Here is a 25,911-nt window from a genome sequence, read left to right on the forward strand (position 1 = left end):
AGTCATGCAACAGGATCCGCACGCTCTTCACAAGCTTCCAACTCGGATTTATGAAAGCAAAAAAACGTCAACTTTAATGGCCAATGTTCAATTGATCCGTTGATAGTTTAATTAATCTTTTTTTATTCGAGGGAAAAAATAAGAGGCTTGGCTACTGCCAATTGATCTATCTATCTCACCTCTTCCCACTGTAATTATAGGAACTTTTTAAACATTTTTCCAACTTCAAAAATAGGTTGAAGCTGTCATCTGATATTGACGCGACAAAATAAAATCTCATATTGAATACACGTGGAGGGCAATGAAATTAGTAGAAATTATTCAGTGTATGTCAAGAAGACCAATCGTGAAGGCCAATTTTTGCTTATTATTGTGCTACAGTCTGCGTATCGGGAACAGTCTACTCCACACAAAGGTTGAATGACGTCAAGGACCCGTCAAGTAGGGACGGCTTCTGATGCGTCTCTCGTCAGTGCAACAGAGGAAAAAGGGAATAAGCCTGTACGCATGTAAGGTAAGATTCTTTAAAAAAAAAAAATCCTCAGGTTTCTGTCATTATACGTTCAAATGTTTTGTTGCAATCCATGAACTTATGTGGACTTTTACGCAGAACTTTTTAGGCCTATTATGAGACCCATTCAATGTTTTTTTTCATGAGCAAAGGTTATGATATCCATTTTCATCCGGCTAAGGTAGAATACATGTCCTAATGGTGTTTGCTATGCTACAGGTGGTGTGCTTCTCTCTATGAGGTTTCTGACTCCCGCCCTCTGTCTCCAAAAGAAGCGGACAAGCGTGTATTTTCCAAAGGGCGAACATCTCCTTCGCTCTCTTCCGTGGGGACTGCAGTCATGGGGATACTAGACGCAGTCCGGCAGCTCAAGTTGATAACATGGCTCCGAGAGGAGAGGCAATCGAGGAAACTAATTCTCTTCATCGTTTTTGTCGCTCTGCTTCTGGACAACATGCTTCTCACAGTGGTCGGTACGTAGGGAACCTCATTTTATTCACCTATTCGATACCCTTGATCTAAATGAGGAGACCGTTTGTGTTAATATTAAGCGCACTTGGAAATCTTAATCCCTTAGAATGGTAAAAATCTTGCACCATAAACGAGATATAATTGGATATTGTGCAACAAATTGGACCATTTTATTGTCCCCACTACGACTGGCTATTTTGCATGGTTCGTTTAGCGTATGTTCATTTATAATAATTATCTGCCTAGGACACCCATGCTCTCTATCTGTAAGCACTACCTTGTTAAGATTGGGTATTTTATAACTTATTATTAAAGACATTCGGATATATTAGTAATATTTTTGTAAGGCATTATTAGCAGACTCATTACGCACGTCTACGCATAGCGTTAACTATGGCCTTGATGGTGTGTTAAATATAAATATATTTTCCTTTTTGACACAGCCTCCTTAGAACCTAACTGTGAACGTTTTTATGATGGTCTGTGCTTTTTTCTCCGAACAAATCAACCGAAACAGCTCGATCTGACGCTCCATTACGCACGGACGCGCGCGGTGTAATTAGACAGAGCGGGGTCGTCGCTGCTATCAAAAGGCGCCGAAGGCTTGGATTATTTTCTCAGTTTCCCCGGTTAAACTAATAGTTATTATCTATAATAGACTGGAAGGTTATTTTTATTATATCAACAAAAACAAACATGTAATATAGCCTATCAGAGACCGCAGAGCCGGAAATGTGTGTAATTGTGCAAATAAACTGAACAGAACCCATTAATCTATCAAACAAATATTGTCTTTCTCGTCATAAAAAGTCTAATGCTGATTTGGAATCGAAATTTCCTTCGTTGTGAGTCAAATAAAGTATTAAATATGAATAAATAGAATAAAGGGAAAAAGGGAAGAAAGAGATAAAGACAACAACAGAAGTAGGACCTAAAGCGTTAAACATTATAACAGCCATGAACTGAACCCCTCATTGTGTTCCCCGCCTTGCCAGTGCCCATCATCCCCAGCTACCTGTACACCATGGACGATACCCCGGTCCCCGTGGTGAGGAACAGCACACCGGCGCCCCAAAGCAGCGGCCCCGGCAGCTTCCAGAGCATCGTCTCCTTGTATGACAACACCGTCCAGGTTACCGGCGGGAACGCCACGGCTCAGCCTTCCTCCGACCGGAACCTCCCTCTCTCCATTGCAAACACCGCAGCGCCAACGACACAGGTGACCTGGACACCCCAGCCCGGTGACGACTGCCCCAACTCCAGCAAGAAGTTACTTAATGAGAACGTCAAGGTGGGGCTGCTGTTTGCCTCCAAGGCCACTGTGCAGCTGATCACCAACCCCTTCATCGGGCCACTGACCAATAGGTAGGGTTCACTTTACACAGGCTTGTGTTTCTGTGGCAAACTGTTCAGAAATACTAATGACACGAATAAACCGTTGTCGTCCCGTTTTCTGTGTGTGTTATGTCATTGATTACTAGTAACACCGTTTGCCTGTGTAGTGGGAATAGGCTATGCTGACTCTTAAGACAGGTTTCAAGCTCTTGGAACATGACCGTTTTCTACCAGGCGTTAACTGTTGACGACCAGGGCCTGTCAAACTACGCTTACTTTATCGATGCACACTGCACGGACACGCACACACACAGTAGTGTGTTCCAGACAATAATGTTTTTTTTTATAAAAAAAAAAATTAAAGAAGTAACCTGGAGGGGTAATTGTAGCTTACAGTCACAGCAAAAGACTTGTTAACAAAATACACGGAATGAGAAGGTTTACTCTGATCCTCTCCATCCGAGCCAGTCAGCCAGTCAGTGTTCCTTACAGTATTCTGGAAACTTCTTATCAGAAGGCAAATCTACAGGAAATTGGACAGAAAGACCAACAACAGACTCCATTCTCTATGTTCTGTTTAGGATAATCAGATGTTGTGTATAATAACAATGTTTGTGTAATGTTATTCTGTGGCCATATACTGTCATGTCTGTTTCAGCAGCAGACATCCAACTGAATCAAACAGAGCAAAATGATTCCCAAAATGATTTTTTTCCCCTTACTGAATCAATCATGTGACTCGTGTGTGTTTGTGGGTGTGTGTGCGTGTGCGCTTGCGTGAGTGCATGTGTTTGTGCGTGTGATCATTCTTAGCCTGTGCATGCGTGCATGTATGTTGACACATATGTGAACTTTAACATAGATGTCAATATAATCTACCACCTTTTACACAGAAATATTTTATATTCAGTTGCATAATTCCCATAGATATCCCTCTGTGCAGCCTTTTCAGAACAGAATAGTCATACGATGTGCCATGCATTTTTTGTTCTGAACAATGAGATTTGGAACAGGAACTCGGAAAAGAAATAGGATAGAAAGCTTGCTTTACAGACAAATTACTGTGTGAAGGTTCTATGGCTCTATAGAATGAGATGGCTGAAGGATCTAGGTTCTAGAGTTCTAGAATGCTAGGGGTGAAGGTTTAAGGTTATTTAGAATGACAGGCTCTATAGTTCTAGAGGGCAATGGTTAATTATCGTTTGGTTCTAAATAAGAAGATGTACTGGATCTAGGTTATTTAGTTCTCCAAAGAGTGCTATGGGGGAAGGTTCTATGGTTCTATGGAATATGATGGCTAACATATCTAGATTATATCGTTTAAGAGTGCTATGGTTGGCAGGGCTCTATGGTTCTAATTCGAAAGGTAGTTCATCATAGGATCATCCATATAGAGACATGATATTTGTAAAGGGTTCATAGGTCTCCACAGTATTGGGGGTAAATGTTATATGGTTGTATAGTGAGGAGAGTGCTATGGCTGTGTCACATGCCATACGTAAGGTGGTGTCGTTGAAGACAGTGCTCCGGGTGCCTCTGACGTGGTTTTAATGAGATGTGAATACTATGGTCACATGTGAGTCGTTTCAATTGTGAATAGGGTACTATGGCTAAGTGTGTCATGGCTCTATTTTGTAGACAGTGCTATAACTGAATGCTGTGGTTCCATAGGGATATAAGTCTGTATTAAAGGTTGCATGGTTCGAGAGAGTTCAATACATGGTTCCGTAGCCCTAGAGAGTGCTACAGGTTATGGTTCTAAAGTTCAAAAGAGTGCCTTGTTTGAAGGTGCTAAGGCTCGGTAGTTCTATAGAGTGCCAAGGGTGATGGTTCTATAGTTCTATAGTTAGAGAATGCTATGGCTTAAGGTGCTACAGCTCCATAGGGGGCTATGAACGAAGGTTATTTTGGCAGAGCACACCTCTGGAAGCAGCCATTACATCCCAGGCAACCAGATATGCTGTAATTGAGGCACAAAATAGAATCCTATTATCCCGTAGCATCTTTCTCTCTTGACAAAGGGCAGTGCAAGCCAACTCATGCATGTCAGCTTGCTGTGTACAAACACTCATGAATCCTCAGAGATTGGCTTATTTTAGACATCCGATTTCAATTAAAGATTTTTGTGTTCTCTGCCGTGTTTTTATTATGAAGATATGAATCATACCTGAAGCCCAAGCTGAAATCTGCCAAGTGCTTTTTTTAGGGACCTAGCATGAATTTTATGTTTAGATTTCCCCTCAGCCATATGTATAAAAAAAACATATTTTTGTGTCCTTACAGAATAGGATACCAGCTTCCGATATTCATTGGCTTTTGTATCATGTTCCTCTCCACTATTAGTAAGTCTGCCGCTAAATCTCTTCACAAACAAAACCCTTTATCAATGACGAAATGTATGGGCCATTGACATCAATGCCTTTGATTTGTCTGTCTGTGTGTGTGCTGTGGTTCAGTGTTTGCCTTCTCATCGAGCTACACGCTGCTGTTCCTGGCCAGGTCTCTGCAGGGGGTTGGTTCCTCCTGCTCCTCTGTGGCTGGTGAGCAAGATCTTCTTCATTCATCGTCTCAGTATCACAACAGTGCAAGAGCCCCATTTTATCTCTCGAAGAAACATTATCACACACCATCACAAACACCTGGGTTGGAAAGCAATTTACGTGTCGGGGGATGTCTTTTTCCTGCAGGCTAGACTTTTGATAGAATTTGGTTCATACTCCTGCCGGGTGATTGGATCGAAGGCCAAGCTCCTCTTTTCCCGGAATTTGCTGCTATGCGAACATATCTTTACAAGCACCAATCAGGCCCCTTAATGGGCAGGACTCCACCCCCCCCCCCCCCCCCCCCAAGGCTTATCCCAATTACCTCCACTTGCACCTCACTGGTGGCAGGACGCAACCCCATGCTTCACCTCACTCGAGAAAACGTCTGCCTCTCCTTGGAGGACCAAGCCAGAGTTCGAACGTGCCTGGCAGCCCCTAGCATGTCCACAGTAGTCAGACCATGCTGGAGCTCCTGCACCATGTTTCTGTTGGAAGCCCTGGTCATGAAGGAGTATGAAAATGAGGAGGCACTCTTCCTAATTTGTCCTCCAGTATTAAAGGGGAGACACAGTTCCTTCCATTTCAAACCCGTATGACAGGATGCTGCGTCTCATGTCCATGTTTTGAACCCTTTCCTAAGACATTTCCATCCCCAGGAAACTACCCCCCTCCTAGCTGCTGTCCATACCTACCACCCAGTCTCATCCTGGAAGTCCCTGGCCTTGTCAGGGGTCGGCCCTGGATCCATGCAGAACCTGACACCCAGGGATTAAGTTTTGACCGCTGGGTCAATGTACACCTGACACCTTTCTCGCAGGAGCCCCGGTCAGGGTTCACCAGAAATTGGTGGTAGTTATATCATATCATTCAACTAGAGGTCGCTCCTTCATAGCCATGGCCATAGCCATATCCATTCCTCTGCCTTCTACAGCTTTTCTCCTCATTCAACCCACCTGGACTGCTTCACAGAGAAACTGTTTTTTGATTGGCTGCATTAAAACGAGACCGAGAAGTCTATTCTTGCATATTATTATTCTAGCGCCAATTTATCTATTGTTGCAGTAGATGTTAGAAATTGATGAATATAATCGCATAATCCTCTGCCTGATCTCTTCCATGGTGATACCTGACGGCTGTCTCTCTGTGTGACTGTCTGGTTGTCGTGCAGGGATGGGCATGCTGGCCAGTGTTTACACGGATGACGAGGAGAGGGGTCACGCTATTGGGATAGCCCTGGGCGGTCTCGCGCTAGGTGTACTAGGTGTGTATACAACACTGGCAGGCTTTTAAATACACGTTAAAATGCCTGGCCCAATTGACGAACATCACCTCTCTCTCTTTAACACAGTTGGGCCACCGTTCGGCAGTGTGATGTACGAGTTTGTCGGAAAGACCGCCCCGTTTCTCATTTTGGCCTTTCTGGCGCTGTTTGATGGAGGTAGGTTATTTTTGGTATCATTCTTGCGGAATATTGATGATCTCTGTGTGTCAACTTTTCTTTACGACTATTGCAGGATTTTGTCTCAAGGGGTGTTATTTTGAAATGAGTGTTTGTCTGCATTTTCAGCTCTGCAGCTCTTTATTCTACAACCTACCAAGGTGGAGCCAGAGGTGAGTTGTCCTCCCGAGTTCTGCACCTAGTCAGAGCTAGTTCTTCTGAAGGCCTTTTGTGTTTTCTCTCTGCAATAAGGTGTTTCAAGCAGTGGGCAGTTTTGCTAGTAGGAACTACCACAAGCCTCACTTAAAACACTTATTTAGCGATACAAAAATTAAATTTTCCGACTCAATAAAGAAAGGGAAATCATTGAAGCTGCCATATGCATTAGCGAGTTGATCACATAAATCCATTTGAGATGATTCAAATGTAGAGTCTCATATATTGTTGCCTGCAAACCTACTGATGCACATGCTTGGCCTGTGACAGACCTTGGGGCTTCAAGTGTGGTAATGGTGTGTAATTTGTGCCTTTAAATGTGTATGTGACGGACACACGGTGAGTGTGAATCAACAGCTCAATGTCTGAACCTGGGGTCTCAAGTATGAAAATAACAGCTTCAAGCGTGTGTCTGAAGTTATAGGCAGCTCAATTTTTACTTGTGTCTTTGGTGAATGATTTGAATTGAATCCCGGCAAAATAAAAACTGTGGCTTAAATCTTCCTGATAATTATACTGCAACCTAGAAGCCATCAAAACATTTTTTGTTGAGTGTGTGTTACCTCACACAACAATAAGTTGTGAGAGGCAATCACTTTTGTAGACACTATTGTGGAGGTGTCACATCATTGGCCCCGGCTGTTATGTGGACTTTTAGGAATTTTCACCTTTCATAACATCTGAGCTTGGGGTTTTAACTGCAAAGAACAACATTGTTAGTGCGTATTCATCAGTCAAGGGGCGAGTGTCATGGAGATTGTTTGTGGGCTAATTAAGCTAATTGGTGAGTTCCGTGTGAGTATGTTGCGATAGAGGATCAGGAAAGGTACACAACCCACCAACGTGACCTTTTGTTATTCCATTAAAGTTCCACTCCAGTAGAATAACCTCCTCTTCATTATAAACCAGCTGGGTTTAAGAGGAGTCCTGCGATGCTCACTAATTAGCTTTTAAGCCCTCAAACAATCTTCATGCCGCTAACCCTTCAATGGATGAATAATACGCACTAAAGATGTTGTGGTCAGGAATAGAAGATACACAATCCACCTTGCCCTGGTGTTATTACATTAAACATTGACTCCAGCTGAATAAACTGTAACTATTTAAAATGTGTTCATTTCTAGGATTGGGATTTCTTAGATGAGCATGTCCTAGAGGACTACATGTGACTCTAACGAGTGAGTGAGACAGGGGATTATCATGTGAATGGGTTTTGAGGTGGTTCAAAGACACAAGCATAATGGAGTCACTCACCCAATCAGTTATTAGTGTCAAATACAGAGATTTTAAAACACCATGACGCATTTGCTGGTTCGCTGGCCGAGCTCCAACTATCCTCTGTATTGCTACAACAGCTGTGAACCGAGACAGGAGAAGAGCTAGAGTAGAAATTGCATCTCAAATGTAGGACACATTTTCAGGGGTGTTGAATTTTTAAGGGACTTTGCGTTCATGCACCACTTATACTTTTGGTAGCTGCTCCAAAATTGCTCGTATGCTTGGATAGTTCTCAGCCTCACCTGTAAAGTCGCTTTGGAAGGAAGCAATCAACGCTGTACAGAGACTAAATGTAGCCCCAAATGTTCTTTTTCCCGTACAGAACCAGAAAGGAACCTCGCTGATCAACCTCATGAAAGATCCCTACATTATCATCGCAGCTGGTAAGACAAAAGAAATATATAGACACACAGATACATATGTACAAATATATAACCATGCACGTGAAGATAGGTGTAGAGTGAGGTTAATGTAGAGGAAGTGAAAGGCAATTATTATGTATTCTTGGAGGATTTGTTCTTGAAGACCGGGATATGACCGCTACAAAACCAGGGTGTGTCATTGATCCCAGGATTTAGGGCAGACATGTGTGTGTGTGTGTAATTGGTTTCTGAAGTGTGGTGTGTGTGTGTATGTGTTGTCATCACTGTAGCTGTCACGTGAGGCTGCATACATGTCGGGCTATTTGTGTGTGTGTGTGTGTGTGTGTGTGTGTGTGTGTGTGTGTGTGTGTGTGTGTGTGTGTGTGTGTGTGTGTGTGTGTGTGTGTGTGTGTGTGTGTGTGTGTGTGTGTGTGTTGATATGAGAGGAAGAGTATAATAGAGAGAGCTGGAGAAAACAGAATAGGAGAGCGGGAGGGAGGTATTGAAGAGTGGAAGATGAAACAAATCTCTCGCCACCGGTCTGTCTCTCTGATCAATCTCACCAACCTTCTGTCTCTCTTATCACATGCCGGTCTCTCTTACACCTGTCTGTCTCTCTGATCACTCTCACCACCTGTCGTTCTCTCCATCTCCTATCTGTGTCTCTCCAGGATCACAGCTCTAACCTGTCTGTGTGCACCCTGTCCATCCTTTACATTTCAGCACTTTGAGGTCATTAAGTTGATGTAAAGTGCGATTAAATAAAATGTATTATTATTATGTCCGTTCATAACCTGTGTTTGCATGTGCTTGTGTGTGCGTGTGCCTGTGCGTGTGCCTGTGTGTGCGTGTGCGTATCCGTCCAGGGGCAATCTGTTTTGGGAACATGGCTATAGCCATGATGGAGCCCACCCTGCCTATCTGGATGATGGAGACCATGTGTGCCCGGAAATGGCAGCTAGGTATGTCATTCAATCCTATGCTATATATGAAGCATCTGAACAACCCACACATTTATACTAATGCTGTATGTATACATATGATATTTCACATATTAAAAAATCGAGTGATAGATTAATATTTTATGCATTAGAGGTGACATGCATCACCTCAGCCAAAGTTTTTTTATCATTATTGCAATGAAGACCCATTTATTACAATATTAAATCGCTATTTTCAGGAAATAATGTTCTGCTACCATCCAATATCTCTACGACAATTAGTCGAGCCCCACCCGGTGCAGCTTTTAAACGCTTTTCATTTTTATTTCTCAGCCTATTATCTAAACAGAGAGAAGCTACCCTGAACAGATAAATAAGTAAATAAATACAAACCATGGGGTAGCGCCGTAGCGGCTAGTGATTGTGGGGGTTGATAGAGCAGTGGTGGGGTTGGGGGGGAAGGGGGAGTGGGGGGGGTCGTTCGATGGCGTTCCTTCGACAGGATATTACAGCGAGGCGTGCTGGCAGGGGGAAGGTGCTCTGCTCTTTATTACAAATGGCGGGAAATGCTCACGCAGCTTAGAGATGAAGCCCCTGATAGCAGGGCACACTTATCTAGGACCCTCAACACACACACACACACACACACACACACACACCCTGATCTATCTGCGTATCTGTCCTGTGTCCAGGTGTTGCCTTCTTGCCTGCGTCCATCTCCTACCTTATTGGAACCAACATCTTCGGGACGTTGGCTAACAAGATTGGGAGGTGAGAAGGGAAATTAACTCTGAGATGTTGTTATTGTGTTTTTTTCCCTTCTTCCAAATAGTCGTACTTATCTTGCGTGGCTCAGCTTGCGGGCCTCTCTGCTCTTAGTTCCTCTTAAGAGTGAAAACACGCTGTTTCGCTCTCTCAGCTGGCGCTAATCCACTCCTACAAATTCGGACATTTAACAACTAATTTATTGATTAAAGATGGCTTAATCTCAATCTATAGAGTTATGGATTATAGATATGAGGTTATGGATTAGAGACATTAAATTATTACCTAGATGGAAGATGATTCATGATTGACGATAGATGAATGGTAAACGATAAACGGAATGCATTCATAGAGTGCTTGTCAAACCTGTGACATCTGAAAGCGCCACAACAATATTGCCTCAAATTCAACCATAAAAACACAGAGCGGCGACAACCATGCAAGGCAAGAGCCATTTATCAAGAGCATTTAGGGCAGGTGTCTTGCGCAGAGACACCATGGGATTCAACATGGGGATTCAACAAGAAACCGACAACTCGCTCTACCTCCTGGGCCACTCTCACACAAAATAAAGATAGTATTAGCCATGTAAAATTATGAATTAGAGATGAAAGGTAAAAGGTGTTAAATTATGGATTAGTGATATGGGGTTATATATAAAAAATGAGCAATGATGGATTAGAGATATGGAGCTATAGATTTGAGATATGAATTTATAAAATTGTTTTGTTAAATGATGGATGAGAGATATGACGTTAAGGAATAGAGATATGGAGTTATGGATTAGAGGAATGGAGATATTTATTAAATATGTTTAATTATAGATGAGAGGTATAACGTTTTGTATAAGAGGTATGGAGATATTTTTATAGATGTTTATTTATGGATTTGAGATATTAAGTTATATTTAGTCATGAAAGAGATATTAAGTTATGTATTCATTATATTAAGTTATGGATTAGAGATCATGAGTTATGGATTAGTTATATTAAATTAAGCATTAGAATGTAGAATGAATGAAGTAATGTATTGGAGATATGCAAATCAGGATGACCCTTTGTTCTCGCCCAGATGGCTGTGCGCTATGATCGGGATGTTCGTGGTTGGGCTGAGTGTAATCTGCGTAAGTACAAAACTTGATTATCACCAAGTGATGGATGATGTCCTACACACACATTGTACAAAAAAAATCCAGCCAATTATTTCTAAAAAGGTAATAATTACTCCACTGTCTAAATTCTCCACTGTCTAAATTCATCATATTCTTAGCTGGACACACAGCATAATTTATAACAGATTTAATAATGACTCATTATATCTAATATGAGTCATGAATAATAATATATGGTTATTTTAAATATTATATCAAATAACGTCATATTATTTGGCATCATGTGATATACACTAATGTGAAATACAAATGGCTTTGGATAGGATGCAACATTTAATGCCTATATAGTGTCTGGATCTGCATTTCAGTAAATCTAGAGATGCAGGTTCATAACAAATACCCAACATCCTGATTCTGTCCCTAGGTGCCATTTGCAACAAACATCTACGGGCTGATAATTCCAAACTTTGGGGTGGGCTTTGCCATCGGTGAGTACCCCAAACTCCTTATTATCTAGTTTGATGGTCCAGTGGATTGCAAGAGTGAGCTAGATGGTACAGTCGTATTAGATGGTAAGCTATAGGGTACAATGGTATATGATAGTAAGCTAGATGCTACAGTGGATAGCGAGATAGATGGTAAACTGTTATATTAATATTGATCTAGATGGTACACTGGTATACTATGATCATCCAGAAGAGTAGTATACTATGAGCTAGATGATACAGGGATGTACTAGTGAGCTAGATGGCACACAGGTATACTATAGTGAGCTAGATGCTACAGTGGTCTACTAAATTGAGCTTGATTTTTACGCTGGTATAGTAATATTGAGGTACATGCTACAGTGGTACGCTATTGTGGGCTAAATGTTGCGGTTGTATCCAAAAAGCTTGTATACATTAGTAAACTAGATGGTATACTATAGCGAGCTAGATGGTACAGGGGTATACAGTACATCAGTAATTTCCTACTACGGGTATGTAAACATTTTCCAGGGGGGTCTTGTAAAGATAGGAACTTTGCTTTGTGACACCTACAAAACAAAAATTACAATGCAAATTTAAATATTTTGATCATCAATGAGTTAGGCTAGGGATGATGATGATGATGATGATGTCTGGACAACAGGAATGGTGGACTCCTCCATGATGCCTATTATGGGATACCTGGTAGACCTGCGCCACGTGTCGGTGTACGGGAGTGTGTACGCCATCGCTGACGTGGCCTTCTGCATGGGCTTCGCTTTGGGTGAGCAAGAACGAACCCTAACCCCATCATCTCACCATAGCACTTACACTAACCCCATTATCTAACCCTAGCTCTGAGGCCTGACCCTTGCCCTAACCCTATTATCTAACCCTAGCTCTGAGGCCTGACCCTTGCCCTAACCCTACTATCTAACCCTAGCTCTAAGGCCTTACCCTTGCCCTAACCCTACTATCTAACCCTAGCTCTAAGGCCTGACCCTTGCCCTAACCCTACTATCTAACCCTAGCTCTGAGGCCTGACCCTTGCCCTAACCCTATTATCTAACCCTAGCTCTAAGGCCTGACCCTTGCCCTAACCCTACTATCTAACCCTAGCTCTAAGGCCTGACCCTTGCCCTAACCCTATTATCTAACAAAAGTTCTTCCCACAAGTTATTTCATGTTAAGGATTGTCTCTTGGTCTGTGCGTTCACGTTGCATTACAAAAACAAGTCTACTCTAACTTTCAGTAAATATAATTAGGTGATTTGCTACATCCTTTGAAGGGGACATATTATGAAAAGAACACTTTTCCTGGGATTTGTGGTTTTGGGTGTTGTTTTGAGTCTCTGGTGCTCCCACACGCATACAAACTTTGAAAAAAGTCTGTACATGATTTTTTGGGTGAGATATGCATTTCTGAAAGTACCCCGCCTACGGTTACCAAACGGGCGAGACAGTTTCAGCGCCCCCTCCTACGTAGGAAGGGGACACGGTTGAATATTACCGCTGCCTTCCCCACTCCGACGAGCAGCTCCGGCGGGGGAAACTCGGAGGCAGTTCAGCTCCAGGAGTACAATCCCTTTCTCCTCCATGTCGCGGTACATGGACTTCAGAAAGGCCAAAGTTCCTTTCCCCCAATTCTTCTCAACCATGGCCGATATATCCCCCACTACGAGTTTTAACTTGTTGTGGAAGTGCCCAGGACGTCAGATGCAGTCTTTATGATTCATAATATCATCCGAGGCACACATAGCTTTTGGCCGTGATATTGGATATAATATTATAGAAATACCCATATATAATATAATATAGATACAGAGCTCCAGGAGTTCGCATGGAGGAGAAGGCAACAATCCCTTCTCCTCCATGCTGTGGTTCAGTCTGACAGCTCATGGTCAATGGGCAGCAGCTCATTTGCATTAAAGCAGACACCTGAAACAGCGCATTCTGAAGGTACTGAAACAGAGGGGAATAGCGGTAGGCAGGATTTTTCTCCTAAAAGCTATTTCCAGCAAACAGCTTCAAAAACATGTTTTCTGGAACTCAAATACTATGTTTAGTTGTTAGGAAAACACCATAACATGTCTCCTTTAATTCACCACATTAATGAACTGAGGTGTGCCAGCCTGCACGTTGCTCTGACCCACCTCTCTGCGCCTTGTGTTTCCAGGTCCTTCCATCGGAGGCTCCATCGCAGAGAACATCGGCTTCCCCTGGCTGATGACCATTATCGGAATAATCGACATCCTCTTTGCACCTCTCTGCATCTTCCTCAGGAATCCCCCAGGACAGGAGGAGAAAATAGTGAGAATTCAAACGTTCACTCCCTGACACAAAACACCTCACTTAGCAGTTCACCCCCAGACACAAACAACTGATTACTTTTGAAAGGACATAGTCACGCACAACTTTAAAATGTGTCTAGGCAAACCCATATATCTAAAAAAAAGTGTTGCATCAAGTTGCAAGTCATTTTGGCCAAGGTTTGTTTTGTTGAACTCATTTTTGTCTTCAACAAATATTCTACCGAGGAAAAATTCTGTCAACAAAGATTAGGAGAAACTGCATAACGGATCCTGAGAACAGGACAGCAGAGTCACAATGTAGGAATCTTTGTGTGAGTGAGTGGAATCTTTGTGTGAGTGAGTGTATTAACTGATCTTGGACGTAAACATGAATTTAAGGAAGAATAAGAGAATTACAGTTCTTAAACAGATGAAAATAAATTCAAGTAAAATATATGAAATTTATTTATGTTAATCTAGAAGTAAATTTACTTCAAGTTCAAGTTCAAGTGGCCGGTTATATCAATGTCCTGGTTTGCGAGTGGCTAGACATCATTAACAGTCTGTTCTTTAAAGGGACCTTAAAAATAATTGTACAAAATACAAAACAAAAGTACACAATAATTCCTCTATCCCTAATGGTGGTTCTGTAGGGGTGTCTTATCCTTGCCAGTCACTAGGGCTCTGGGTGTCACGGAAGTAAAGGGCCTTCAACGACCTCAGGTTCAACCTCCCGATGACCTCTAAAACCCTTGCGCTCCTCTCCGCAGGCCATCCTGATGGACAGTAACTGCTCAATGAAGACGCGGTCATACTCAACACAGGAGTGCCACAACCAGGGGGATGATATGGAGCTGGAGTGCGACGACTACGACTAAAAGCAGGTTGCAGGTCCCAGGTCCCAGGTCGCTCCAGAGAGGATCTATATTTTGTTGTACAAAAATCTCAGAAGGCAGAAGAAGAACACAAAGTGGGGAAATGATCGATAAGCGATATGAATCACGATTCACACTACTCTGCAAAGCCGTTTCTATGTGAATGTCTGCGTGTCCGTCGTTGCTGTTATGTGTCCTGTTTAGGCGCCCGTACCGGACCAAACCAAAGTTGTTCTTCAGTGTAAAAGCCCATGGGTGCTGGCCGGCGGCCCGCAGTGTGTTAGTGTCCAGCCAATAGCCTTACAGCAAGGAGGAGCAGGTCAGAAGTGGAGCTTCCTGAGGAGCTTTCTAAGGCGCTTTATAAGAAGGTTCCTGGGGAGGTTCCTCAGGAGGTTCCTAAGGAGCTCCCCAAGGAGCCGACTATGGAGCTTTCTAAGGAAGTTCCTAAGGAGCTTTCTAGAGCTGTCTTATGGTTTCTAAGGGGGTTTCTAAGTGGTGTGATGTCACTCATGAAGGAGGAGTTGGCTCCTTCAATAATCTTTGAAACACAAACTTATCTTACTTCACCTCTGGGTCATCGTTATCAGTTTTAACTTTAGCAATGTTTACAAATTATAAACCAATGTCAAATGTCAAAACAATTGTGAATCAGGTAGCAAATTTGATCATTTGTTTTTATAAATATTCATTTTGAATCAATGGTTGAGTGTAGTTTGGCTTTGTTATTTAAAAAAAGATAACGAATCTGTTCCAGAAACAAAGGTTGTTCATTATATCAGCAAATTTCAGTGACGGTATAAATTCTGGCAAGTAGCCGATTTTACTGAGCTAATCACCTTGCTATTAATTTATTTATAGAAAAAAACCTATGTAGTGTGCAGAGTATTTCTATTTCCGCAAAAGGAATGACAACGTAGTTGACAGTAGGCCTAAACGCATAACCAAATAGTTAAGTTCAGTGCAGTCGAGCCCTTTACACATTTTAAAGATGCGCTCTGCTATTTCTTTATATCTGTGATATTTCAGGTATATGTACAAATATATCATACATAAAAAGTACCATGTACATAGGTTGTTGCAGTGAATAGATGTAAGCTGGCCAGCTGTCGCATGCAGTACATTGAGCCAAACATCATGAAGCAGCTAATGTGATTTTATCTATGGATAAATTGTGTCATGGCTGCAGTTTTCAAACATTGAAGAACTGCGCTATTGTTGATGGAAGGAAAGGAAATTGAAAAAAGGCAAATTTTTCATCTTCTTTGTCTCAAGATCACAATAATGTGACATACATTGAAACTAAGCATAAGTCAATTTGATATAGATTTTCTGTTAAATTAGTAAATTGGCAAGGACTATATTCTTTAATTATTGAAGTATTTGTGCCTAAAGATTAGTAAAAAAGTTTTTTTTATTGTCTGAATAAAATCGTAGATTATACATTAATCGTTATATATTTCAGTCTCTGTTGCACAAGGATGACTGCTTACAATTATTGGTAAAGTAAGTAGTATGATGAAGCAAAAATTATAATTTCTCACTTGAAAAGCCTTCATTTTCTGGCCAGTGTTGTAAGATAATATATACAATATAAAAGAAAACAGAGGAGATAATCCGGTTTCAAATTTCCCCTGTAAGATTTATTTGGCAGTTTTCTATTACCATTTTTTCCACAGTTTTAGAAGATGTGTTTATTAAAGAAAGTGATTTATTTTGCCTTTGAAACCCAAAGCTCTCTCTGACTTGCCTTCTCTGATCTGTGTTTACCTTATTCAAAGAGATACTTTTAGGAACCAAAACAGTACAGCAATCCTATATTTTATATCATATTTTATGATTTTTGATGACCTGGTGGCTTCGTGAGGTGTGCCGATTGTGTAATATATGTTGATACTAAAGGGGATGTTGTATCCTCAATTAAATGTTGTATGCTTAAAAAAAAACCAACCCACGGATATGGAAAAAGTGATTTGGATTTGTTGTTTACGACGCTGTACAGGCACCACATACCTGAATATCAATAGGCCTACTGTTCGCTTTAGGATTTGTTATTTTATTCTTTGTCTGTATCTTATTGCTTGTGGTTTTCAGTCCTAGACATCTTTGATTCGTCTGGATCAGTTTAATCGTTCAAGACTCAACTGCTAAACGTGAATATTCACATATCAACAAATCCGACCCTTCCCTTTGAGATTGGTACGTGATGCCTCGTGATTTGCGGAGGGGGACAGGAGAGAGGGAGAGAGAAAGAGAGAATGAGAGGGAGATGACGGTGGAGAAATGTTCCACTATAAATCCACCCGTGTAGGAGCAGCCACGCTATAATCAGCATGTCCATCTTCGCCGTCGGGCCCCAATTACCTTGCAGATGCTTGAACAATGCTGCCCCCCACTCCCCATCTCTCTCTCCCCCATCTCTCCATCAAGAATCTGTCCAACCATGCTTCCTGCAGGGAATCAGACATGATCGACAATATTTTCCTTCCCAAAAAAATATGCATCTGTTTTGCATGTGTGTTGTGGTGGTGGTGGTGGAGGAGGGGGTGACAACGTTACAGTTTTAAAGCCATTGTATCTCCTCTACTGAGGCCTAAAAACTATACTAAACAAAACCAACCCAGTGGATCAGAGGGTGAGCATATTTATTTAGGCTATGTACAATACAGCTTCATCACATGGGCAATGTCCACAATGATGCAAGACATCACTCAAATGGACAAACACACAAATAGAAAGAAAACATATGCCACCACGACTCGCTGGAAGCAATGGCGTGAGAAGTCACTATAGTCAGTGAAAAATAGGGGGGGGGGGGGGGGGGCGATGGCGATGTGGTTTCATTATTTTCAAAATAAGAGCACATTTCGCTTCAATAGCAGCGTCAAAAGCAGCGCTCATCCACAACACCACGCACAAAAAGACGGGGTACTACAAGGGTGAAGTTGTTCAAATGACAATAGCGAAACCAGGGTTAATTGGAGATACATCGACAAACAGCGCAGCCAGGAACTATTGAGAGAAGCACCATGACGTGCACACGGGGGGTTTGGGGGGAGGAGGAACAGGAAGTCGAACAACCCGCCCCCCCTCTCCCCCAAGTCCCTCGGCATGGTCAGTAAGTATTGCGTACGTTGCCGTAGCGACGAAGTGGACGGTCTTAAAAAGGAAACGACGAAGGTAGTTACGATTTGGTAGCAAGACTGTTGCGTGGAACATGTTTAGGGGAACGGTGATATTTGGTTATGAAAGCTTCACTGAAACAGCAGACATGAACGGACATGATTTCTACAGAGTGGATGGGGGGGAAGGCGCCAAGCAGCATTAGAAGAGGAAGAAGACGAAGACAAAGGAGCAGGGGATACATTCGTCCTGATATGACAACAACTCTTTAAGGTTGCTGGAGGTCCCACAATTAAATCAAAAACAACTTGAAGCGGTTCATAACCGGTTACAATAAATCCATCCATCCGTCCATTAATCCATCGCACACACACACACACACACACACACACACACACACACACACACACACACACACACACACACACACACACACACACACACACACACACACACACACACACACACACACACACACACACAACTCCGCAAACGGCGGGAGATGTTACGTTAGTCCATTTGTTCAGAAGTGAAGTGATTATTACAAACTAAGTCAGTCAGTGATATATCTGCGCCACAGAAAGCAGGCTGGGTTTGAGACGCACACACCAACAACTAAATTATCCTATTGTTAACGATAATAATAATAAAGGACTAACTAATAAACGAGGCGTGGCAGGTGTTCCTCTAGGAACCAAGGAGCTCGGCACACACATGTGCTAAACGGCCCGGCCTACAACTGGGTGGCAAGTTGGCAACGGACCTGGCCGATGCGGACTAGCAGTGCTCCTCACTTAACAAACCTATCTACTTCCTTAAAAAAATCGAATCTTACGCCTGTTCCACACATTGCTGTAAAGCCAACAAGCATTTTAAGGTGTCCTAGGAGCTAAAACGTCATCAAGAAAGTGCTCCGGATATTTAGGACCTTTTGGACAGACTCCCTGACACACGACGTGGTCGAGGCGGATTTCCTCCTCCATTGTTTTACTCTTGTGTTTTTACGTTTTCTAGACACTTATTCCAGATTTGCGATGAGCCGGGTGCTTCCAGGGTTTGGAGGTTTGACTAAATGCATCTGCACGTATGATTTTGCCAATTAGCAGGTGGCAGGGCCATGCTCTAATGGTCTCTAAGGAGCTAGCTTAAAACACCCAAGCCGCTGCTATTTCATAATCACATCGACACTTTCTTTTTTTACTATATTCTGTTTTAACAAACATTTGTTAGCAATAGCGAATAATGTTGAACCACATGTAAATGTCCCATTTTCCATATGACGGAATGAAGAGGGGTGATACAATTAGTCACTTTAAAACGTCCCTTTGAAAACCGAATTCAGTTGAAGAAAATGACCTAATTTGATAGTCCAGAATTAAGACATTACAATTCAGTGTAGGCCTACGTGTACTTTGATTTACTATGGAGGCTCGTAAAGAACCAGGGACTGTTCCACTCAAGTACGGTATGGTCTGACTTTAGATCCAAGTCAGAAGACCAACAGTATCCTGATCAGATTCGCTTCTCTCTTAACAAACATTATCCATTATGATGATGCTGATGGGCCTGGGAGGCTGGGCTAATCATTTACTTGCCTACTTCCACACCATTGTGATGGAAGGTGTAAGGCTACTCAACTAGTATAGCTAATTCCTCATCACTATCTCAGATTACCAAATGATATGATCAAATATTTGGGACATTCATTTTCCCTTTACTGACGTCGTCAACCTATTGCACCTTTTAATAAAATACAAACCTTTATTAATCAATAATTCCTTAGTTTGTTCAATATGTATATTATTTATATATGTATAATGTATAAATATAAAATGACTACCGATGACGTGTCAATAATCAAGTTCAGCATAATAATCAATAACCACATTTTGATATAAAGCTAATTTAGCGGTTAAGCGGTTAATGAAGAGAGAAGTTATTAGTGATCAGAAGACTCCTAGTGTTCTGCTGACACACAGCGATGAGTTCTTAAGGAACTTGATCCACCATTAAGCCCACGAAAACAAAAGGAATGAAACCATTATCATTAGAAACACATATACCCCAATCCTTCAGGGTTTCCGTAGTTTATGTGAAATTGCAGCAGGCTGCCCACAGAGATCTGGCAAGAAGTGAGAAGAAGCATGAATCAAATGTTGAACCCTTCTCATCTTAATCAAGTATAGCTGAAATACCCCTAGAGTATCACTGAAACTCCCCTCAAAATTAAAGAGTCACCAACAAACAGGGACAGTGCAAGACAAACAGCCGGTCATTTCAACTGCTGCTTCTGATTCACAAAATGTGATGATGACCAGTCATTGTAATAACCTGCGATTCCATAAGGGACAGTTCTTTGACCAAACTGAATCTTAAACCGGGTCTAGGGGCCAGGAGCCCGGACTGCAGCCCACTGTCTCTTTCCTCTCTTTCTTCTTTAGTGGAGGGCCTCCACACAGATCTGCTCCTCGGTGATGTCGTCCAGCGGCGGAACTTCCACTGGGCTGCACATGTCACTGTCATAAATCTCCGCCGCTGTCAAAGACTCATCCTCCTCGCCTTTAGCCTTGAAGCTGTGTGGCTCCGACGGCGAGGTGCTCTCCACAGACTCCAGATCCTCGATGCCGGCCCGGTAGTGGATCATCAGCAGGGTGAGCGCCTGCAGCCTCTCCCCGGACTTGGCCAGCGCTGCTTTTCGGCGGGCATCCGTGGCCTCGCGCTCCTCCGACAGCAGGGTGTTGTTGCGCTCCAGCTCCTGGTCGATCTCCTGCTGGAGCTTGTCCAGCATCAGCTCTAGTTTCTGGGACCGTTCGTCCGTGGGGAGTCCCCGGTAGAGGTCGCGTCCGATCTCCTTCACGGCGATGAACACGCTGTCGTCCAGGCCTCCCTCCCGGCGTGCCAGCTTTCCGCTGCAGATGCCTGCGCCGCCGGAGGGGTGCTTGGAGGGGCTTGCCCCGCTGGCGTATGTCTCCGTGTCACTGCTCTCGTTGTCAGAGGTGTTGGGGGTGTGTTTTGGGGAGGGCTCCACTGTGCCGGGACCCATGTCGACCACTTGCTCTACCAAGCGCGTCTTTGGAACCTGCCGCAGGTTGAGCAGGCGGGAGCTGGTGTTGATGATGTGCCGCGTGATGCCACTGGTTGCTCGGTTAATGGTGGATTTGGCCTCTGGGTCTGCGCTGCGGCGGTCCGTTGCCGCCACGCAAAACGGATTCTCGGCCAGGCACTTGTCCTGGCATTTCTTGTGGCAGACGTAGGAACAGATCATGCACTGTGAGGCCGCCTTGGTCCACACCTTCTTCTTGCAGTACTCGCACCAGGTGGGGTTCTGGAACTGGGTGTCCTGGAAGTTGTGACGAACCTCGGCCATCTGCAGAGCGCCATATGCCATATCGTCACGCTGGGCCACGTGCACGTGTTCCCTCTCCCTGTCCTTAAGGTCCTCCTCCTGAAGGCTTCCCTCTCGCTCCCGTTCCACCATCCTCGCTGAATAGTCGGGCTCCCCTTCGGCCAGGTAGCAGAAGTTTAACGTGATGTCTCCGTAACAAAGCTTCTCGTTGAAGCCCTTGTGGGTGCTCAGGTTGCGTAGGGCTGTGCGGCTAACATTAGCCCTGGGCTCTGGTGCCACTAGCCTGAATGTGCTCTGGTACTCAGCCGATGCGGTGGCCATACATTCCAAGGCCACGCTTTCCAGTCGGAGGCTCACGTGGCCCAGGCAAAGGAGGCTGCCTAGCTTAAAAGGGTCTTTGCACCACAGTGCCACGTTAAGGTAACGATGGTTCCTCTCCACCTCCAAAACATGCGAGGCGTTGCTCCAGCGGCCTGACTTGTTGCGGAACATGGTCTCTGGGCATTCCCTAAAGGTGTTGTCTTCCAGGCTGTCTCGTATGCTGCAGGTGCTCTCTGAATTTTTGTCTTTCATTGAGTCAGGCCTGCTGCTACTGGGGGCAGCCGAAGGGGCAGAGAGTTCCTCGCAGGACTCTGCTTGCTTCATGGCTGGCTTCGGCTCCGTCGCCTTGACCTGGCTCTTCTCCGCAGAGGCCTTTTCACCGGGGGCTGTGTGGACGGGACTCTTCTCGGGGGACTTCTCTGACGTGGTGGTGCAGGGGTTGCTGGCAATAGAGAAGGTGGTGGTTGCAGTTGCTAAAGCAGAGCTGGTAGCTGGTGTCAGATCAGTAACCTCCAACAGGCTGGTTTCAGAGGAGGCCGTGGTCAACTTTATCTGTGGTCGAGGAGGCACCGGAGGCCGAGTGGGGGGCGGCGGGGGAGGAACGGTGGGCCGCTGGGGACCGGCATCCAATGAGTCCCCGCTGCTCTTGGGCAGCGAGGGCTTCGGTGGTTCTTTGGGCTGTGGCTTCAGAGGAGACTGGAGCCCCACCAGCAGGAGCTTGCGGTTTAGGATGGGTGAGATTGAGGCTAGGTTGGCCACGGCCCTTTTGGGGCTTTGGTTTACTGTGAGTAGGGAGTCCTCCCTAGCGTCGGGGGGGTTGGCGCCACCAGGGCTGCTGGTCGGGCTCGGCTTGGAGTCCACCATCAACTCCTCAAACTCAGAGTCAATCTCCTTGCAGTCCACCATGTCTGGGACGGTGCTGATCGGGGCCGGATCTTCTTCGTATCCTGATGGCCCCTGGGGACCAATGAAGGCCGGGTCCTCCAGATGGCTCAGGCCCTCATGCAGGGGCCCTAGATTACCTAGTGGGTAGCTCTGATGGCGGACTGGTCTTTCATAGAGAACCTCAACCCTTTCTCCTGCTTGTTTCAGCAGTTTGGGCACTTGTACAGAGGATGTCACTTTCACACCTGGGGAGGAAGAGAGAGGAGATTTGAGTTTCCAGCAACACAAACAACCATACAATGAAATAAGGTCAAGCTTATCGCTAAAGGGTTAACTAACTTTTACTAAAAAGGTCATATTTTCATATTTTTTTTCCATACAAAATATATTCTCATAATAACAATATTGAATGAATTTATATTTTACAGTTTGTCTGCAGTACTTGGCGTGTCTTCTCAAAACTATGTAGCGATACATACAGTTCCATTCTTACCCGTGCTCCTAGGCTATATTTCCTTCCCTCTCTATTTCTACCCATTTTCCAGTCTCTCCTCATACTCTTAATACATTGTAATGTATCAAAGCTCCTCTCTCACGGCCTTAAAGCGCTTCACACGTGGCAGACACAATTATATAACAAAATAAAAAGGACAATATAACCATTCTTCACCTCCGATGGCGATGAGCCGGTCGCCCCGCTGCAGGTCGGCGAGCGCGGCGGGGGAGTTTGGCGTCACCGTCTCGATGCACACGTGCACGGCGTCGGCCTCGCTGGCAGGGACCTGGCGGAAAGTAATGCCAATGCTGATACACGTCCCCTTGAAGACCTCTGTCTGAGGACACATACACACACACACAGGGAGAGTCAGTGAGTCATTGTCAGCCTGTCTTTTACAGCAGGTTAAGTACAGTGCACAGAACCACAGCAGCGTTCAAAAATATTTTAATTTCTGTCAGACGCTTTCATCCATAGAGACTTTAGATCATCTTCAGTTATATTTGAGACAGACTTTAACGGGTGAACTGTGATAGTCCACGTTACCAAGGACTAGGTAGGGGGGAAGGCACCTGGCTGAAGGATGCTGCAGGTAGACTGAGCAAATAGGACTAGCCACTACACTTCCCTGATGTCTGTATATCAGTGTATGAAATGTAATGACGTACCGTTCAAGGAAAGATTAAACAATAGCCTATCAGCACCTTATTGTCTCTAAATCTGTGTTCACAGCAACCTAATATGGCCTGAAAAACCCTCCCAGGGTAAATATAACTAAATTAGACCGATGTGTGACGGCCGGAGGTGAGCATATATAGCCACACTGTGTGTTCCGACAACACAGAAGAACAATAAGGACTGATTTAGCAACAACAAGGGAGGTCTGCCACCAAAACCATGTTTCCATGACGAACTGGAGTCACGTATCACGCAACGCACGTATAGGAAAATATCGGACCACCTTCAAAATACAAAGCAGTGTAGCGGGTCACATGACCCGTTAGGTGACGATAATGTACGCTAGTTTCTACTTCATCACTGACAGGTTCATTAGTCACACTACACGAGTATTGAGTTATTTTCTTGACATATAAATATAATAAATGCCATTTGTCGATTCACGCCTTCATCGATAGTTCGACACATCTTAGGGTAAAGTAAGGACATTCTGAAACCAACCAATAGGTTTGCAGTGCTGTGCAAAAAGGCAGAACGCTTTAACGTGTCTGGGATTTTATGTGTTTTAAACATTATTACACTCGAGAAAACCACACAATATAATATAAGCAAAATATTTCCAAACAACTCTTCGCACTATTATCCCATTTCTTTCATTTCCATTGATGAGCACTTCGGTCACATACTTGGGGGGGGGGGGGGGTTGGTTATGGTTGTGTGTCATTTCAAATTTCATTGGTACTGGATCAATCTGATACCAGTATCAGCACCACGCCCCAAGACTATCTACACACTGAAGAAACCCAATTAAAAACCACGGCTAGAGAAGTCTGAGCCGGGATATTGAGGCAGAGGGAAAACCATCTCTGAGACGAAAGTGATGATAGATAAGAGACAGAGAGTCAGAGACAGACAGAATGAGAGACAGAGACAAATACAGACAGACAGACACAGATACAGAGAGACATGGAGACAGAGACACACACAAAAGGAGAGACACAAAGAGAATGTGGGAGAGGAGGAGCAATGAAAAGAAGAAAAGGCGTTTCTGGTCTGAAGAATCATGATCCTTGCAGACCAAGCTTGAGATTACGCACGCAGACTAAGATGAACGACTGCAATTTCCTCCAGTGCCATTTTGGTGGGGGGGGGGGGGGGGGGGGGAGTGATGGAGTTATGGCTCAGCAGTGAATACGCAGATGATGAGCAGCAGAAGGGCGCCTTGAAGGATGGGTTCTGACCTTCTGATGAGAGTAAGAGAGGTTGGAGGGATCTCAGAGGGACAAAAAGATAAAAGTGGCGCAAGAGACCAAATTCCACAAATGGCAAAATTGGCATCATTATATTATGTTGTATTTTATCAAATATTTGAAAAGACTGCATAGTATTCTATTCACTATGTGAACCCCCCCCCTCAAATAGCCAAAAGAAAGTGTGTGTGAGAAAAAAGAGGGAAGTTGTAGAGGGAAAGGACGAATCCTGTCACACCCGTAAAATGGGAGCTCAGAGCAACAATTACGCCCACTAGAGGACAATTACAGTGGAGTGTGTTTGGGGAGGGGGACAGACAGAGATAGACAGGTCCCTCTCTAAAGCCTGTCTGTCTGAGGATGTCGTCTTTAAAGCACCTCATAATGGAGGGGTATGTTTAATAATCACAGGGTTGATCATTTTAAAGGTTTGTTTTACTGGATGGTTGTGGCCTTCAACCACGTTGTGTAACTGATATCTCTAATATGTTATGTTATGATTAGTAAGCATCTAGTCCTCCCTATTCATATGTGGTCACCACTAGTCAATTTTAATGCCTTCATTTTAAAATGCATAATAAGATGAATAATATGGCTGTTTTTCAAGATGGTTTATTTGTGATGTTCACAACAATTGAAGAAAGAGCAATTTAATGCTTGAGTCTCAGGCTCCCTTCAACAAAGTAATAATATAAAAGAAGTCGTAACACACACCAGCCTGACCAGTGGTGACTCATTGGGACACCCGAAGTTGAACTGTGCGTTTGTATATTGATGTGTAATGAGTGACAGCCAGTGAAACCATAGAGGGGGTGATGACAGCAGATGTGTGTGAGTACGTGTGTTAACGCGTGCATGTGTACGTGTGAGAAAGAGAGATAGTGCTTGTCAGCAGGTGTGTGTGTGTGTGTGTGAGAGAGGGACGGTGTCTGCTCGTGTCCGTGTCCATGTGTGCTTGTGTCTGTGTGTGCTTGTGTCTGTGTGTGTGCACCTGGAGTGTGGTCTCTAAATGTCTCACTACCCACGCTGGCCGTGTGATTAGCATATGAGAGCGATCGCATTTGTTCTTCTGATGTGCAAATAGAGGGCTTGTCCCCTTACCTATGCATAACACACACACACAAACACACACTGCGCGGACACACACACTGTAGGAAAAAACACGGCGCACATACAGATACACACGAACAAACAAAAGTAGAGGAAAAAAA

The 25,911-nt window shown here is 43.9% G+C and overlaps 2 protein-coding genes across 2 annotated transcripts in view; one reads left to right on the top strand and one right to left on the bottom strand.

Moving 5' to 3' along the window:
- The first annotated feature begins 393 nt into the window (after positions 1 to 393).
- Positions 394 to 16,335, top strand: slc18a2 (solute carrier family 18 member 2). The gene is made up of 16 exons (XM_060073907.1): positions 394 to 509; positions 731 to 984; positions 1,978 to 2,347; positions 4,601 to 4,659; positions 4,774 to 4,857; positions 6,029 to 6,121; positions 6,209 to 6,298; positions 6,428 to 6,471; positions 8,115 to 8,175; positions 9,021 to 9,116; positions 9,788 to 9,866; positions 10,932 to 10,983; positions 11,396 to 11,459; positions 12,103 to 12,222; positions 13,615 to 13,748; positions 14,500 to 16,335. The coding sequence occupies exons 1-16, from the start codon at positions 421 to 423 to the stop codon at positions 14,605 to 14,607; spliced, it is 1,797 nt and encodes a 598-aa protein (XP_059929890.1). The 5' UTR covers positions 394 to 420; the 3' UTR covers positions 14,608 to 16,335.
- An 894-nt stretch (positions 16,336 to 17,229) lies between these two features.
- The window catches only part of pdzd8 (PDZ domain containing 8), a 33,323-nt gene continuing 24,641 nt past the window's right edge, over positions 17,230 to 25,911 (bottom strand). Inside the window, exons 4-5 of the mRNA XM_060073906.1 lie at positions 22,947 to 23,109; positions 17,230 to 22,521 (exon numbers count right to left, since the gene is read on the bottom strand). Of these exons, the coding sequence (XP_059929889.1) occupies positions 20,162 to 22,521; positions 22,947 to 23,109 (2,523 nt within the window). The 3' untranslated portion in view covers positions 17,230 to 20,161. The remainder of the gene's footprint in view (positions 22,522 to 22,946; positions 23,110 to 25,911) is intronic.

This window comes from Gadus macrocephalus, chromosome 15 (genome assembly GCF_031168955.1).
Source record: "Gadus macrocephalus chromosome 15, ASM3116895v1".
NCBI lineage: Eukaryota > Metazoa > Chordata > Actinopteri > Gadiformes > Gadidae > Gadus > Gadus macrocephalus.

Coding starts and splice junctions, on each gene's coding strand:
- slc18a2 (XM_060073907.1), top strand. CDS start 421: ATGACGTCAAGGACCCGTCAAGTAGGGACGGCTTCTGATGCGTCTCTC. Junction 10,984..11,395: donor TTGGGCTGAGTGTAATCTGC/GTAAGTACAAAA, acceptor TTCTGTCCCTAG/GTGCCATTTGCAACAAACAT. Junction 12,223..13,614: donor CTGCATGGGCTTCGCTTTGG/GTGAGCAAGAAC, acceptor TTGTGTTTCCAG/GTCCTTCCATCGGAGGCTCC.